Consider the following 18,401-nt stretch of genomic DNA (forward strand, 5'->3'; position numbering starts at 1 on the left):
CACTGCTATGCTGCACACAAAAGAAGTGACAATCATGTGGGGGCCTGACAAGGCCAGAGGCAATGGGATCCAAAGTTTAGACCAGAGGTTACCAAACTTTCTCAGTTTGGCACCCTTCGTGCTTCAGTAATTTTTATGGTGCCCCTAATCCAAAATAAATATCAGCTGTTCCATTTAATAAACAACTTAAGAAGTATTTCTGTCCTAATAACTTAGTAGCCATTTGAAAACATAATACACAGAGACTGAAAGAAAAAAGATTTTTAATTCCTAAACAACCACAATTACTTACTAATAGGATAATGCACCAATAGAAGTTGAGCACTATAGAACTTGTCAAAACTTGGAATCGGACTGAACTCCTCTGTTCCTATTCTATGTGAACTGTTGTGTGATACTTGTTTTATCATAGCGAGCCATGAAAAGCCAACTTCATAAATCTATGACACCATGAAAGGAATATAATACAATCTGGTATTGAAACTCTACACAAACTTGGAGCTACATGTTTGTGTAGTGTCCAACAGAAGTTTTATGTTTTCCTTGAAATTTTTAAATATCCTGCAGGACTCCTGTAAATTTGCTGCAGTCCCCAAGGGTGCCTCAGTGCATAATTTGAGAACTATGGGTCTAGGTGAAAGATTTGGCCTCTCCTATAGCAGAAGGATGGACACACCTATAGGGAGATTTATATGCTTGGCATGCAACTCTATTCTAGTTGCTCGGAAATTTCTTCTATACCCCAAATTTGATCTACCAGCAAATCTTATGGCTCAAAATTCAAAATATATTCAGAATATGGCTACTTCTCATCACTTAACCGCTACCATCCATCCAGTCAAAGCCACCATAATTACTCACCTGAACTATGGGAACAGCTGTCTGATCTCCCTGATTTGATCTTTGTTCCCTTCAATCTGTTCCCATCACAACAGCCAAAGTGATCTAAGTAAAAGTAAGTCAGATCAAGTTCCTCCTCTGCCCAAAAACCTTCGGGGGTTTCCCATCTCGCTTAGAGTGAAAAGCAAGTCCTTTCAAAGACCTGGAAGGCCCTACATAACTAGTGTCTCATTTCCTCTCTGATCTCAATTCCTACTACTCTTCTCCTTGTTCATTCTACTCCAGTCATATTGAGTCTTTGCTGTTCTTCAAACATGCCAGGTATACTCTCATCTCAGGGCTGTTGAACGTGCTATTTCCTCTACTTGGAACTGTCTTCTCCAGAAAGCTTCCATGGCTTGCTCCTTCACATCTTCATGACATGATATTTCAGTAAGGCCTTTCCTGGTTACCAAATATCAGGCCCATCCTGCCCCACTGTCCCCCACACATACTTCCTACCTTCCTTGCTTTACTCTAACAAATTTCACTTTCTTACATACTTTAAATTTTACTTATCTTTCCTTGACTATCTCCCCATTAGAATGTAAGCTACAAGAGAACATGGATATTGGTTGTTTTTGTGTTTTATTCACTAGTATCCTCAGCACTAAGAATACTACTTTGCATACTGTAGGTATTAAATCTACATATGCCTTGAGTGAAAGAATGGTCAAAAGTAGGCCATGCCCCTTCAAGCACATTTCAGATGCAGACTAGAAAAAGATAAAGAGCAGATGCTGAAAAGGCACATCCCACTTGAGTATGGCCCCTTTCACAAGCTTTCTTCTAACTCCTACCAGTGACCTCTGCTTACTTTGGCCAGAACTGCTTCATATGACCACCTCCAGCTTCAAGCATAACAGGAAAGCTGAATACCTTAAATCTGTCATATTGTCACTGTGAACACCAAAGTCTGTTCATAAAGAAAAATGGATATTGCTCAAGCAACTACCGATGTCTTCCATATATGTTATCTCTCTATTTAGTCATTACTTACTGATTTCCTATTATGAATCAAGATTTAATTTTTAATCATTTATTATTTTTCATTAATAATTATTGATAACAATAGCAATAATAATTATTAGTTCTCCTATATCAATCCAGATATCAATTCCTTTTCTTCCCTCCCTCCAACATTCCCTGCCCCAATTTAGACTAGTTGTTCTCTAGGCCTAAGGCACAGTTATCATTCTAAGATTTCACTTCTTTTCTATGTAAGAGCCTCTGTGCTTCCTGGATCCTAAGAATCTTGTTTTTTGGTTTACTCTGTTGCTTTAGGGCACTGCATCTTCCAACAACTTCCTGAGAAACGTGCACAGCAGGTAAATTTTGTTGAGAGCAGACAAGTCTAAAATTGTCCTTGTTTGAATGACAGTTTAGAACTCTAATATAGAATTCTAGGCTAAAAAATCATTTCTCTTCAGAATTTTGAAGACATCATTCCACTGTCTTCTAACTCCTTGTGTTTCTATTGAGAAGTCCAATGTAAGTCTGATTCCCATTCCTTTGTGTATAACTTTGTTGTTTTTCTTTTTTACTCTGAAAGCTATTTGGATATTCTCTTTATCTTTGATTTTCTAAAATTCACAAAATATGCCTTGATATTGGTTTTTTTTTTTTTTTTTTTTTTGATCACTGGGTCCTGTCAAATTGTAAATGAGCATCCTCTAGCTCTAGGAAATTTTCTTCATTTATTATTTTTGTTTCTTCCTTTCTGTTTTCTAAGTTAGATATTGGATCTTCTGGCCTGATGTTCTAATTTTCTTTTATCACCAACTGTTTACTACTATGTTTTTTTTTTTCCATTCTTTCTGCATTATGGGGATATTTCAACTTTATCTTTCAATCTATTAATTTTTCTATTTATGCTGTCAATTTGTAATTCCCAAGAGTTCCTTTCCTTTTCCATGATTACTCCTTTTTAAAAAATAGCATTCCTTTTTGTTTCAAGAATGCAACAGCTCTTATTTCTCTGTGGACATTAATTTTAATTCTTTGAATTTAAATTCCGTTTACTGCACTGTCCTTGATTTTTTTCTTTTCTGTGTTTTAGCATCAGACTCATAGATATCAGGTTTACAGATGGAGAAGTTCCTCAAAAGAATCATACCTGGCTCACTGGTTATATTTAAAAGTGAGCCTCTGAAAAACTGACTGGCAGCTTGGTATGTATCAGCAGGCCTGTTAACTTGGGCTTCACTATAAGGAGACTGGTTGGCATATCTACCTTTTCAAAGGGAAATACCAAATATATCAGTATATATAGGCTGTGCTCTGGGGTAATCTATTTTTTCAGAGAAGTATCCTCTAAATAAGTTACACAGAAACCTAAGCCTAGCTGCTGGAGCAGGAAAGGAGCTGGAGAAGATCTCACCATTCCAGATAGACTCTCACATAATCCCCTTATTTTCAGTCTAGCCACCTCACTTCTACTCTGTATTTGTGCTTATCATCTTCAAGTTCAGAAACTCTCTAGTTTGATTTTTCCAAAAAACATTTATACCATATCATTTGTTCTTTATACAAACTGCCTCTGGTTGTAATGTTTTACCCTACATCCCACTGCCAAACTAATCCCTGTGCTTTCTCTACACTCTTACCATCTTTTTTACTCAATGTCATACAACCTAGCACTCATTAATTTCCTAATGACTTAATGTGTCTATTTTTCTTCATTAGATTATGCTATGACTCAGCCCACACCTTACACTTCCTTAGTGCTTCCCACAACAGTGACGGTTAATAAATAATATGTGATCGGTTTTGTATAAATAATATACTATTACTAATAGCTGTAACTTAAAACCACAGTCTGTCAATTATTATTTCATGAAGAAATCAAATTGATTTTCACACAATTTGATAAAAAAAAAAAAAGGCTCAAATGATGATACTATTCATTCTATATTAGAAAAAATGGTGACAAAATGAGTTCCAAAATGTCACAATTTATGTGATAGGCTTAGAAAATAATTTGTATTTTAACATAGCCTGTCAAGTAATTTATTATAAGAATTAAAAAAAGAAACTATCTTTTCTTGGTATTTTAAGATTGTACCTCGAAATGTAAAATTGTCATAAAAGGAAATCATGGTACAGCTGACTATATTATATACTTTTGTAGTTAAATATACATATGTGATTCAAATAATTTCATCTAAAATCAGTATATATGAAGTTACATCTATCTTAATGATAATATTGTTTTTAACTAATTATACAATGATCTGCAAATATAAATATGACTTAAAGCACAATAATTTAAGAAATTTAAAAATTATGTCATAATGGTATACAATTTAATAGTGTATAATGTTGAAATTTTTATTCCCTAAAAACAGTTTGTAAAAAGGTTTAAGAAAGTCAAAGCAGGAAATTATTAAACACTTTCTCATAATGAAATCATTTTATGAGACCATAAACAATGAGAAATGTATTTGATAGCTAGTAAAACTAAAACTCTAAATCACATTTCACACTTTCAACTTCAAAAGACAATTTTTATCCAGAACATATGTATAGGTAAGTCCTGATTTATAAACTGCCCTGAATTTAAAAGTGGAGAGAATTATTATTTAAATGATACAATTTATAGGTTATTGGATCAACAACATGTGAACTAAGCTCTGATAATAAGGACAACCTATAAAACCTCATAATTCAACGGGGAAAAAAAAAGCTTGGATTGCATCCTCTGAGATCCTTTATGTTGCTGTACTTGCCTTGCTAATTTCTAAACAATTGGACTTTCTGGAGAAATAAGAATCTCTTAAGAAGAAGAAAATCAAGATAAATTCCATAAATCATAAATTTGTCATGGTGGGAAGGGGTGGGGGGTAAGGATAAAAGATGTACATTAGCTAAGGAGAGGGCATAGTCAAAAACTGAGAGTTCAACTATGTTAGCTCCAAGATACTAAGGAACTTTTTATACTCATTTCCTAAGAGTTAGAGAACATTATCTTTTGGTCAACTTCTATCATTTTAGGGCTAAAATATGGGGGAAGTTACTAATAGAAATTTAGGTGCGTATTATCTTTGGAACCACAACACTGGCTGATGCTCAAAAGAGGGACCCTCAGGGAGCTTGTGGAAGTGGTTCACTTATTTTGCAATTAAGAACGGGTTAAATGGATCCTTCTAAACATTTAGTTTGAACAACGAATTATTAATTTAATTAATGACAACAGGAATATCTCGGAAAACAGACATACACATATCTTTAGAAGACCTAACTAACAGTCCTGTTTAAGAACTGAGGAAGTGAATGAATAATGTTAAAAGTCTTTCAAAGGCCCTAAAGATATGGGAACTAACCCAAACCTCTGTGCAGGGTAGAGGTCAAGTTACCTTGTTAAAATATGTCACATCAAGAAAGTAAATATATCAATCACATCAAGGTAGTAAAAGATCTGTTTTAAGAATATCTTATCAATCATAGAAATAAAACACAAAATATGACAGAACATAAAGAAATATAAGTTCCATTAGAAATGTTAAAAGCTGATGATTCACTGGTACAACAGCCTAAGAAACCAGTACTATCAGGTAGTAGTAATTTACAAAAGTAATTTTGTATATATTTTACCATGAAAATTCCTTTTCTGAGTTGAATTTATTCAGTAGTGAGGGATATCCCTCTCCATACTCCCCCACACATACATACACGCAAACTTGCTTATTAAAATGCAATAAAGTCTATTTAAAAAGGATTGTCTATTGGGATGCTCCGCTGCATATTTTAAGATGCCTGACATGTTCCAACTTACCCTGTGTGGTGGTAAGGGTGGAGGCCACGAGACACACCTCATACTATAGGTGGTAGGTATGCCTTCCAGTCAAATAATTTTGAGCCTGCTTTTAAGGTGAGTAATGGCACTGAGAAGCACAATTTGAGTTGTACTAAATTTAAAACTTTCTAGAGTATATTTTGTATTCAAGTTTTAAAGTCTGATTAAAACTTTTATGAAACAAATTAAGACTTTTTACATAATCCTTTCCTTTTAAATAGTATCCTAAGTAGAATTTAAGAAGTATCATGGTTCTAAAAATGTTAATTCAGTCTTGTAAACAGGCTCTTAAAAGTAATAATTTATGTCAGTTAAGGAGGTAACTACTAAACAGTTACCTTTATGAGTAAAGGTAAACTAGTTTAAACAAAAAATGAGGAAAAACTAGTCCACAAAATGATAGCTTATATTCAAGTAGTAGATTAAGATTAGGTTCCTAATTATGACAAATTTGATGTTTTAGATTTATGGAAATAGCGATGAGCCTAAACTTCAAAGAACAGCAGTTAGATTTACAAAATAAATTACATTGTAAGCAAGTAGGAATTTAAACTGATACAAGATATTCAATTCCATAAAAGTTATAATTATTATTAGTAGTGATGTAACATCGATATAACATGTATGAGTAGCATATGACTGATAATTCTTTTTATCAAAGGAAGTTTTTCTAGGCAAATAGTATTTTTAAAGCCTATCAGCAAAGCTGAGGCATTTGTCCATTATTCTGTAATCAATGGACACTAACTATTATGTTTAAGTCCTGAATATTGACTCATTTGATATGTGGGACTTCGTCTCAGCCCTAATATTGCTGGTACAATAGAACTTTCTGTGATGGAAATGTTCTGTAGCAATACTGTCCATATGATAACATGTGGCTACTGAGCCCCTAAAATGTGGGTAGCTCAAATGAAGAACTCAATTTTTAATTTTACTTAATTCAATAAGTTTGTTTATATTTAAATAGCCACCAGTGACTAGTGGCTACCATATTAAACAGTGCACCTTAGAGAATTCAGAAAGTAAGAGCAAATGTCCTATTGTGTTAGGTCTAACTTTAATTTGCTTGTTGATTTCCATAAGCATGGCATTCACAAATGCTTACTAGAGTAGTATGCTTATGGTTTTCTCTTCATTCCAAAATTTGATTAAATCTATGCCAGTAAATACTAATACAGCATTCAGACAAATCCAAACCAAAAAAAAAAAAATACCATCTGTAAAGAAAGGTTTTTTTATTAGTGTTTATTGTGTGTCAGTACAACTATACTGATTAATGAGGCAGCCTAGCGACCTGTTTCACTATAATATTAGTTCTAAAAGGGCTAGAATTCAAACTAAAAAATATACACTCCTAATAAGTTTTTGTCCATTACCTTTCATAACACAAGAATACCAATTACTGCATAGTTTCAGCTCCATTGGTTAAACATTGCAAAAGTACATCAAACCATTTTACCTGACAGACATATTTGTTCTTCCATTTGCTCAGCACACACTGACTGTTTTGCATCAACTCCTGAAGGAAACAGAAAAGTGAGTGTAGTTGGCCATACACATTGTCGTTATCAGTTAAAGTGCTTCTGATTTGCAAGTAAAAAAAAAAAAAGAAAGAAAGAAAGATCAGCATGCCACACAAAGATGCAACTGTTTTAGAACTCCTCACTGGACAAAAGCAAAGCTATCATCACCAGGAGAGTTGACCCTTTATGAAAATTAAAGCTGTTGAAAGATTTTTTAAAACAGATTTGTTTGTTGCCATTTTTAAAACTTTTGGAAAGATACCTCCAACTCCTTGAGTGAGTCTCGAAGTTTTTCTGGGCGTCTGTTTTTGAGCGTCCATGGATAATCTCGTGCTGGCAACAACAACAAAAAAATGTAATAAATACAGTTAGTTAAAAAGGAAACTCTGCTTAACAGTGTTATTCAAAAAGGAAACTCTGCTTAGCAGTATGTTCTAGGGAGATTAAAATAAAACACCTCTTTAATTGCGAAGTATGCTTCATTTCCATCATCAAATGACAGCCTTTTGAAAGGCTTTGTCATAGGAACAGAATCTTTATCACAAAACAATCTTCCTGATTGTAATTTTATGACAACAACAAACAAGGCTAAGAGAATTCTGAGAAAGTTTCCTAAGCCTGTGAATCTAGTTGTTAATGGTAAATGATCCACTCTACCATAGAAATAACGTTTTCATATAAATAATTAAATGTTCGATTCAAAAAAAATTCCCAAATTCTCAAAGTAGCCTTCTCAGACCTAAAGATTCCTAATGAGTAAATGAATATAGTGAGGAAAGAAATAAAATACAAAAAATATACAGGAAAATGAATTTTAATGATGCATCAAAGCTTTACATATTAAAACTAAGGAAAAAACTGAGGGAACCCAATTTTAACAAATTAGGCACTAATAATGCTCTTTTTTTATTTAAAATAATTCTCTTTAAAATCTACACCACGATTCAATACTGATAAGCTTTTGTTGTGTTTGAAATACATTTAATTAAAAGATAAAATTATTTAGTGGAGTCTTCATGTCAGCCAAAGTCAAACTAAAAATAGTTTTGTTTAAAAGAATTAACAAAATATTAAATTGATAATAATGATATCTATTTTATTACAAAAATGAATTCATCTTTGAATTCTCCTAAATAATAATTCCCAGTAAGAGTTGTATATATGTGTGTGTATGTGTTTTGTGTGTATACATATTGTATAGTATATAGAGACATTAAAATTTTACAGTAGAATTACTATATATTTTACAGTAAAATTGCTATATATTTAATTTCACTTTATAAACAATTTATGTATATAGCATTATGTGCAAATTTTAACATCTATGTTAGAGCTACTAATACAGTATTTTTAAAAATTAAATATCAGCTTGACCATTTCAAACAAGAGAATAGGATTTTCAGCTTCACCTATACTCCAGATAAAACTTAAATTATATTTAAGTCATTAAAACCATATTACACTATAGCAATATTACATATGTAACATATTTATATATTTTAGAACAGAAAATACTAGATAGAATAAAATGCTAATACTGATCATTACAGATCTTATTTTCTTAAAAAGTATAAAATAATTTAGGAATAGTACAAATAACGTTATCAGAATTTAAGCATGATACTTATTTTAAATATATTAAATAATATAAATATGGTTCCTTAAGAAAGTTTACATTTACATAAGTATATAAAAACTAGATAGAGATTTCAATGGACTAAATTAGAAATGCCTAACAAATATAATTCTTACTCATATGTTTATAAACCTAAACAATGGGAATTCATAATTATGACTTGGAATGACTAACATTCCCTATTTGTGCAAAAGCTTAAAATATTTTTTAAAACTGAATCTTCAGTGATATTAAAATCCCAGTTTATAATAATTCCAAATATATATATATGTGTGTGTGTATGTATGTGTATATACATGTATATAAAGTAAGCTTACATTCTGCCAGCTTCTGCTTTTCTTCTAAGTTACCATGTTCTGTCGCTGATATCGTGGTACAGGAGAGTTGGAAAGAAAAAAAAGAGGGAAATTATTCTTATTATAATACTTCATATTTTTATATGCACATATACAATGTATTATCACACATATTATTGATTAGTAAATTACGCTCAACTTTTTCAAAGGCAGTTTGATGTTTCGGATGTTTTCATTTCATAGAGGTATTTTCTAAATTTGCAGTGAAAAGGCTTATGTAGCACAACAGGTGGGCCAATATCCTGAGCTTCCAATCTCATCAGATAGGGAAGGGAACTGCAATAGAGCCCAGAACAGACGCTGTTTCAGTCTGTCATCAGAACCATGAAGTCAGCCTATTAACCACCAAGCTGAGCACACAGGATGCCCACACAAGCCTCACTTCAACAGAGACCAAACCAGGAAGTAACTCTAGCTAGAAAGACCTTTTGGCCCATCATGAAACTTCTGGGATTAACAGGATTAATCAGATAAAGAAAATTGATCATTCACTCAGAAATGCCTATTTCAGATATCAGGTGAGGATCCAGGAGGCCGGTATCAGTGGGACTCATGCATTAACAATGCCCTCTACTGGGACATTGATAAATAAACGTGAATAGACTGTCCAGTTTTCAGTCTCATCAGAAGTAAAATAAAAATTTTCATGCTCTTCTACAGCATTTCCTCATATTGCTTTATTTTATATAGAACAGATATCAACCTCAGCACTTTCTAAAAAAGAGGTGACTTTTCTTAAAATTCTAGAATTTATCTAAAGCTCATAAAAAGTGTTTAATGGTCAGTATTATGTAGTTTAGAATATTTAATTTATAAAAATTAGTTGAGTAGAATAGGTACTTTACCTGGTGGATCTTTCTTGTCATAATACTGGTATATCCCAATATCTCTACCTATAAAAAGGAACAAATGACATTAGATTATGATAGAAAGTTCTGGAGAATAAGAAGCTAAACCATACTACATGCAGGGTGGGAGTATAAGGCAGGGAGGAGGGCAGAAATCTTTTTATGTTACTAGAAATAAAGTAGTTCAAAAGTATCTGAACATGAGTTCATCTCTTAGGGATATGCGGTTTATCAATCTAATTAGAAAAGATTTACACAAAACTAGAATGGCATGGGGACAGGAGTAGTAAAGAACTGAAATCAAGGAAGACCACCTTTTCTCTTTCACACTTCTGGATATTTTTCACAGGGCGCTACCAAAAGAAACTGCCACTAAGCAATGTCAAATGAAATCAGTGGATGGAAGAAAATGCCCTAACCGTTGACTGTGGCTTTCTTTTCTATTTAGCTTAAGTCTAGTATGGTGTTTGGTGGGGAATGTGCAGGAAAGAAAGAGAGGATTAGAGTAAGGTATGGATAAAATATCTGAAGCTCATTTAGACTCAGTAAACCTTCCAAACCCATTCAAATCCAGATGCTCTGCTGGGGCTACAAAAGAAGCAAAGCTAGGCTTCCTAGATGCTGAAATGATTTAATCAAGGAATCTGCTCTTGCAATTTAATTACGGGAGAACAAAATAACTGTGTCCATTTTCTTTCTATCTGTGAATAGTGAAATATTTCTTTCTTTGAAGTAACATTTCTTCCCTTTTGTGCAAAATAATTCTGGTTACTAACAAAAGGATACAACTGTTTCTAAAGAAGTGGAAGCAGTACAGGCTGCCCCCTAGTGATTGACGTGCTCCAAACTTTCTCAAACTTATGAAACTTCAAAAAAATACATTACAGCTATAATTAACTTTTCAAAAAGTTTTCAAAATAGTCAAGCATGTGTACGTACTGATGCTCTATTCCTTCATTCATGCCATTAATTTGGACATGTAATTTTAAAGAATGCAGTCTATTTCTATTCGATTGAAAATATCTAATAAAGAGTGATTGGGAAAGGTCATGAGTAGGACTTTTAAGGTACTGATAATATTTTATTTCTTGACCTGGGTGATGATTTTACGGGTGTGTTCACTTTTTGACAGTTCAAATAGTACCCTTATAATTTTCAATACATATATTATACTTTAATTTAAAAAGTTTTTTTTTTTAATATAAGAACCATAGGCATTATATATTCTGGCAATATCCTCTATTTTAATATTTTGTCATTCCGTGCATCCAAATATTAATAACTCTAGATTAGCACATGAAGATCATAAAGGATCCTAAATTACGTGCACAAGTCTGACCTCTTTTATCTGTCCTGAAGTGAGGCTGACAAAATTCAAGCAGGGCAAGAAGGTATCCGCATAAGAGGATCTACCCCACATAGAGTGTCAGAGCCTAAGCTGAATGAGGAAGCTGTCTATGCAGACAGTTGACCTGACATAGTGTCTTAGAATAAATAATATATTTAAAGTTTAATGAGAAAGAGGATATTTGTGTAATTTCAAGATATTTTCCTACCAAATACTAAGTAATTCCAAAGGAGAAAGTAACTTTGCAGTGGAGAAGCCTAGGAGACACCATCTTAATCAAATGATCTTGAACATCAATAGTAAAGACACAAAATGAAATTGTGCACCACCCAATAGGGAACAGAGAAGCACTTCTAGGATATTCCCACCGGACATGCATAATATGAACTTAATTGTGAGGAGTCTTCAAAAGGGCTAAGGTTACAAAAGTTTAAATTAAATAAAAATTAAAAAGATAAAAGATTGGTTTCGGAATGAACGAGACTAAAGAGACATGACGACTAAATGCAACATGTGATTCTAAACAAGATCCCCGGCTTAAAAAAAGACATCGGTGGGACAACTGGTAAAACTCTGAGTATTAGATGCCAGTTCTACTATTATTGTTAATGTCTTGATTTTGATGGTTATATGGTGGTGATGCAGGGTACCTCCTTTCTATAGGAAACACACTAATGCATTTGAGGGTGGTGAAGCATTAAGTCTGTAACTTACTCTCAAATGGTTCAAGAAAAAAAATTCCCTGTATAGAAAAGTTTTCTGTAAGTTCGCAATTGTTTCAAATTAGAATGACTATAATAAAAAATAATAATTAAAAATAAAAACAAGAAATAAGCATTGGCAAGGATGTGTAAAAGGAAACATTTGCGGGAATGTAATTATTGGTGGGAATATAAAAAAGTACATGAAAAAAGTACAGAGTATGTACATGAACAGGGCCTGCCAATTGGTGGACTTCACTGATCAGCCAGGCACCACGATGTTTCACTCAAGGATCTCCCCAAATGTTAGTGTGAATAGGTTTTCTCTCTGAGGCCATGCAGTCATTCCAGAGAGGCCTCCCCTCAAGCTCTTTCTTAGAAAGTGTACAAGAGGTTACAACATTCTCAGAACCAAGTGAAATTAAGAGGATCTTATCCATCAGTATGTAGGCTTTCATTTCATCCCTGTTTTTGTTCAGTACCTCTCCACTGTCGTCTTCTACTCGGGCTGGTGTCCCCAAGTTTACAGCCACCCTAATTAAATATTCCCACAATATGAAAGGTATCTCACTACTTCTTAAGCAGACTTTCAAGTCTCTTTGTTGTCACCCTCATACCACATCCCCAACTTCTAAAGTATCTTTCTAGAGTTTTGAGACACAAATTGGCTGCTGTCATTGGAATTCTCCTCTGTAAATGTTTGATAGTCAGATTTTTAAGCTTTACTAATTCCTCCATCCCTTCCATCTTCCAAAAATCATCCAACTGCAATTGTCTGCCCTCCTAATCTCTTAGTCCTTGTGGGTTTATTCCTTCTTTATTTTAATTCATTTACTCTCATTTTAGAAGAATTTCAGAAGGATGCAAATGTGTGTTAAATCCAACTTGTTTAACTGGAAGTTCTATTCCTATAAATTTCAAGCAATTAGGTAAACAATAAAATTATAATGACATTCATTTGTAATTATATATTTGATATAAAGATATGATCCTTTGTAAGGTTAACCATTTTCTTAGTAATGATGCTAAAGGTATATAAATAAAACTGTCCCCTTAAATACAAGAGTTGCTTTGGATAATCAAATAAAAAAAGATTTTGTAAAAGATGTATCCTAATGATATGTACTTTATTCTATAATACTAATAAGAATTGTTAAAACTTATATTACTTACATTACTACCTTCCTTCAAAAAAATGTAAAATGCAAAGAACAGATATATAATTGTACATCTTAGCTCTACATTTGATATATTAATATGAAATAGAAACACCTTTACCATTAGCTAGCCAGCATATACTAAAGAATATAAACAATTATTATGAACAATCCCAGCAAAAGATTGAACATGTATGCATCCTAAGATTAAGCCAATAAAATTAATTTTCACAATAGAAAATCTAACTCAAGTTGACAAAAACAAGTCAATCAGAGCAACTAAAAGAAATATTTTCCATTAGTCAATTTTTCATTAAGCATAAAGAAAATAATGCAACTCCAGCTGGAGAATCTAGGCTCTACCTTTGGTAGTATTTATTCATAAATTGTAACTTATATTTGAAAAATACTGAAATTAATCCAGAGCTCATTTACCCCCAATGTGTAAGGTATTCTTCAAAGACCACAGGTGCAATTCAGTCAAGCAGAAAGACATCTGATGGCAGAAGGAATCTCTGTCCTGTTTCTAAAATAATTAAAAAGAGGTGCCAATTAATTATCTTCTATTGCCAATAAAACCAAGATCCCTTAGATATAATAGAATTATTTGCCACTACTGATATTTGAGATATGGTTCATTAGAATAAACACCCTTTAATATCGCTTTGGTTAACCATCCAGAAATAAATGCTAGAAAAAGAAAAAATACACTGCTTAGATTTAGTATTGTTACTGAGAAATGTAATAAGAATATACATGAGTTTTCAAAAACATATGTCTGTTTTTTAAAGGTCTGAGTATATTTAGAATTATTTAGTATTTAAGGATTTTTAAAAACATTTTTAAGGAAACATCTGTTGAGTAGTTATTAAGCAAAAAACACATTTTGTGATGTGTTTTTTATATACAAAGCAAATATTTATGATTTCTCACATACAGACTAATTAAAGTGAAATTTACTAGGTAAATAGTATATATTACTATTATAATAAACACATGTACTTGGAAGTAAACTGTGTGAAACCACATTAGCTTTCAAATTCCTTTGTTAATCTGCACATCCTAATAGACCTAGATATTCTACTCTGACTGCATTTAAAAAAAAGAGTGTATACTGTATTTCCTCTCAGCTTTACTAGTAGGGGTTAGTGATGGACATTATTGATACTTCTGTTGGTAACCAAGTAGAACCTAATCGGTTTGGACTAACTGGGAGAAGACCAATCTCAATCAGAAAAAAAAAGTCAACATTTTACAAATATTTGAAAAGCATTTATGTAACTTTCAAATGTTTGCTAGTAAATATATATATAGTATCACACTATATGTACACTTTACTGTGTATTAGAAATATGTACAGTAAACTAGCAACATTTTCTTTCTGGAGATCATAAAAGAATTGTTCTTTCCAACAAACTTCTGAATAACAAAAAAAGCTTTAAATATATCTTAAGTTATCTTTTAGATGGAGGAATAAGCCCTCAGCTTCTTTAACATCAGAAGTGACAAAAAATATTTTCCATACTACTCTTATGGGTGATAATCTAAAATAATTTTAGACATAGTACAAAATTCTTAGGCCCTTCCTTCACCTTTACATTTGACCCCAATGTGCTTAACAATCTTCAAGAAACAGGTGCATGTTCAACTAACAAGACGCAATGTACTAGTTATTAAAATGGCAGCATAAAAGAAAGACCCAAGCCTGCCTGAAACACTGGGCCTCCAAAAAAAGTTACAGAGAAGTTGTGAAATGTTAGCGGGACCTCAAAGAAATATAGGATTTCACCAGTTAAATGAAGATGAAAATGATGATGATAATAACAGACAATACGAAGTACTTACCTCATAACAAGCATTGTCCTAAACATTTTACATGTATTAACTCATTTAATCCTCATAGCTACTCTTTGAATTAGTACCATCATTACTGCAATAATGAGGAAAACAAGGCACAGGGAGGTCACACAGCCAGCAGGTAGTGGAGGCAGGCTTTGAATCTAAGCAGACTGGCTCCAGAGTCTGGGCTTGCAACCACAGTGCTCCACTGTATTTGGCTATCCAGAGGTTTGGGAAATCAAGTATATAATAGTTTGAGTGAGTAAATAAGTAAATAAGTAAATAAGTAAGTAAGTAAGTAAATGAATGAATGAATGAATGAATGAATGATGTCCAGGGATGGTGGTAAGATCAAGATGCATGGCAGAAAGTGACAGAAAATTAAGTTGAAAGGGGTAGAAAAGAAACAGGCTATAGTAACAACAGCAAATTTTAGATTGATCTGAATTCACTCTTTTCCTTGTACTAAAGTATCTTAGAAGGTTAGAGATGAAACAAAGGATCCTTCAAACACTTGATCTGCCCCACTCTAACCAAAAGCTGGCTGCCACTGTACACAGGTAGGAGAGCTGTGGACTGTATTACTATGAAAGAGGATGCAGTACCTTATCAGGTGGAAGCAAGGAAAAAGAGATATTAAGCAAATTATGATTTTTTGATTCCATTGAATATTATCTTTCAGAGTTGTTCCCTGAGGAATGACTCTAGTGAGATTGCTGAAAGCTCTGTTCTTTGGAAATGCTTTCAGTTAGCTTTATGAGGCTTATTTCAGAATTTTTACTTTATAGTTATACTTTTAAAAACTGTAAAATATTTATGGTATTAGACTATGTAAACTGTACCCTTCTCATTTGGATGGGTAAGGTCTGGAATGTTTATTTAAAGAATTAGTTAATGAACTAAGTAAATAGTTATTTTGCACTGATTAAGCTTATTATGTGGACTGGAGACTCTTAAGTCCTTATGCTAACTTCTCAGCTTACTAGCTAACTTGAACAAATTACTTAACTTCTCTATTTCTAAGTTACCCCAGCTATAAAATGGGTATAATAAAGGTCCTACTTCTGGACTGTATTTTTTTTATTTTTTTTATTTTTTTGCCTTTCAATGTCACATTGGAACATTGTTGGTTTTTTTTTTTATTTTTTATTAAGTTTATTGATGTAACATTGGTTAATACAATTATATAATTTTCAGGTGTACATTATAATTTGACATCTATATATTCTATTGTGGGTTTACCACTCAAAGTCCAGTTTCCTTCAGCTACCATATATTCGATCCCTTTACCCATTTCATCCTCTCCCTAACCCCTATATTTGACCCTCTGTACCATCTCTACCTCCCCCCTTAGGACTGTATTGAGGGTACCATTATTCAATTACCTTATTGTTGCCATTGTTGATGCTGCTGATACTATTACTCAATATGTCTAGCACTACACAAATTTATATTTAAAAAAAAGTATTAAATATGATCTCTCACTTGATATAGTTATTTAAGGTGAAATGAATGAATGGTTACTAAGCACAATATAGGGATTTTTAGAAAGGAAAAATATCTGTATGCTGAGTTTCTATATAAAAAAGTATTTGAATTAGGACATACAAATGACTTGTTAATATTTCATTGGGATAGGGAAGAAGGATGTGACGAAACAGGTACATATTTCCTCTGATATTGGGCAATGAAAGTCCCAACTTCTAGACTACACTAGAAAATAAAAATTCAAATTCCTCAAGGTAGTGTTTATCCAAATACCAATATTTAGAATGTATGACAATTTGAGCAAAGACGAGGCTGAAGTTTAGCTTTAGTAGCTACATAAAAAGGTTTATCATACAAAATTAAATATAAAAATTTTTTAACTGAAACCAAAAAGGTAACACCTTACTTACATATCAAAAGAAGACTGCACTTGAAATTTTATTTTTCAGTTTAAGTCAATTCAATAACAAAGAATTTGTCAAAACTTTCTCGATAACAAAAATGGAGAGTGGTGTATAATTTTCTTTGTAATCCACATTGGCTATTTCTAAGAAGCAAGAATGTTTTTAACTAGAAAAGCAATAGATCCACTGCCCATATCTTTACTAACTTTTCAAGTCCTGAACTACTCAGAAATCACACAGTGTTGGGGAAAATAAGCAAAATGAGGTGTGCGGAGAGCTTCAAATGTCAAGAGCAAAACCCTTAACCTTCATGCATTTGAACATTAGAGGGAATTCTGAGAATAGTACAGTGTAGAGTGTATGATCCAGACTTGTCTTCCAACTCAGCACCAAAGGATTCATGTCTGGTTCTAATGGGGGTGGAAGGACTGAGAAAAATGTACAAGCTAGTTTTCTAAATGCGCTGATGTACATGCAACACTGCTCTAGTTTCCACTAAAAAGGATAAAAGAGGGTAATGACTTTGTACTTTATAAAGGACCCTTCTGTGGCCCCACAGGGAGTATGTGGTATAAGGGTGGTAAAGTGACTGCAGGGGTGATGCCCAGTACTCACAGTGAGAGCAGCGGTATCCAGACAAAATGGGATCCGCACTTAGCAAAAGTAGACATGGTGGCCAAAGAGTAATCCATACACCTGAAGAAATGGCAGCAAAAATCAGTTGATAAAGCAGGCCTGCAAGCAGGTAAAGCAAGTGAGAAAATGGCAATGTCCATTAGTAAATGATTGGATTTGTTTATAAACAATGTGACAACTCCTGTGGACTCCCCAAAATAGGCGTGGTTACAGAGAAGTCTTTGCAGGGTACGTGCATTATCAGGGGGCAAAAGATAGTCAAATGTGGATTATTCATCCTTTTCCACGGAACTTCAAACATCTGACAAGTAATGCCATATAAAATTAGAGAGACTTAATGGAGTAAAAACAAATCTGTAAAAATCTATAATAATAACTAAATGGGCATGGTGGGAAGGGACGAAATTAATATCCTTTTAGTCCTCAAGATGTCTTGTCATCTCTACACCATGCAGTTTTGTTTCTTTGTTTTTTTTGTTTTTTTTTTTTTTTTAAGATGCAGACATTTAAAAGTCTTGCATCTTAAGAATGTCAGCTTTTAAAAAGAATGCTGGTAATTTCCTAGTTTGAAAATCTGCCTGGAGGAAGTAGTCAAGACTGAACTGGTATTATTCAAATATTGTATTAGTGCATAAATAGTTGTTTTGAAAGGGGGAAGGAAAGAATTTCAGAAGAATGCTAGATTTTGACCTTTATAAAAGGTCATAAAATAGGGAATACCTAACGAAGCTGAGAAATGCTGCCCCACTCAGTGCCCTTGTGCATTTCTCTGGGGATAAAACCCAATG

The 18,401-nt window shown here is 33.0% G+C and overlaps 1 protein-coding gene across 11 annotated transcripts in view; it reads right to left on the reverse strand.

The window, feature by feature from the left end:
- The window catches only part of LOC107519877 (WD repeat containing planar cell polarity effector), a 298,814-nt gene that overhangs the window by 207,927 nt on the left and 72,486 nt on the right, over positions 1-18,401 (reverse strand). For 2 of the 11 annotated variants that reach the window (XM_036225126.1, XM_036225122.1), the window contains exons 1-4: positions 10,038-10,079; positions 9,154-9,468; positions 7,463-7,533; positions 7,137-7,196 (exon numbers count right to left, since the gene is read on the reverse strand). In XM_036225126.1, coding sequence (XP_036081019.1) covers positions 7,137-7,196; positions 7,463-7,520 — 118 coding nt within the window. In that variant the 5' untranslated portion in view covers positions 7,521-7,533; positions 9,154-9,468; positions 10,038-10,079. Of the gene's footprint in view, positions 1-7,136; positions 7,197-7,462; positions 7,534-9,153; positions 9,469-10,037; positions 10,086-13,681; positions 13,767-17,592; positions 17,674-18,401 lie in introns of those variants that run through there. The other 9 variants (XM_036225125.1, XM_036225124.1, XM_036225128.1 and 6 more) reach the window with 8 other exon arrangements.

This window comes from Rousettus aegyptiacus, unplaced genomic scaffold (assembly GCF_014176215.1).
Source record: "Rousettus aegyptiacus isolate mRouAeg1 unplaced genomic scaffold, mRouAeg1.p scaffold_m13_p_7, whole genome shotgun sequence".
NCBI classification, from domain to species: Eukaryota; Metazoa; Chordata; class Mammalia; order Chiroptera; family Pteropodidae; genus Rousettus; species Rousettus aegyptiacus.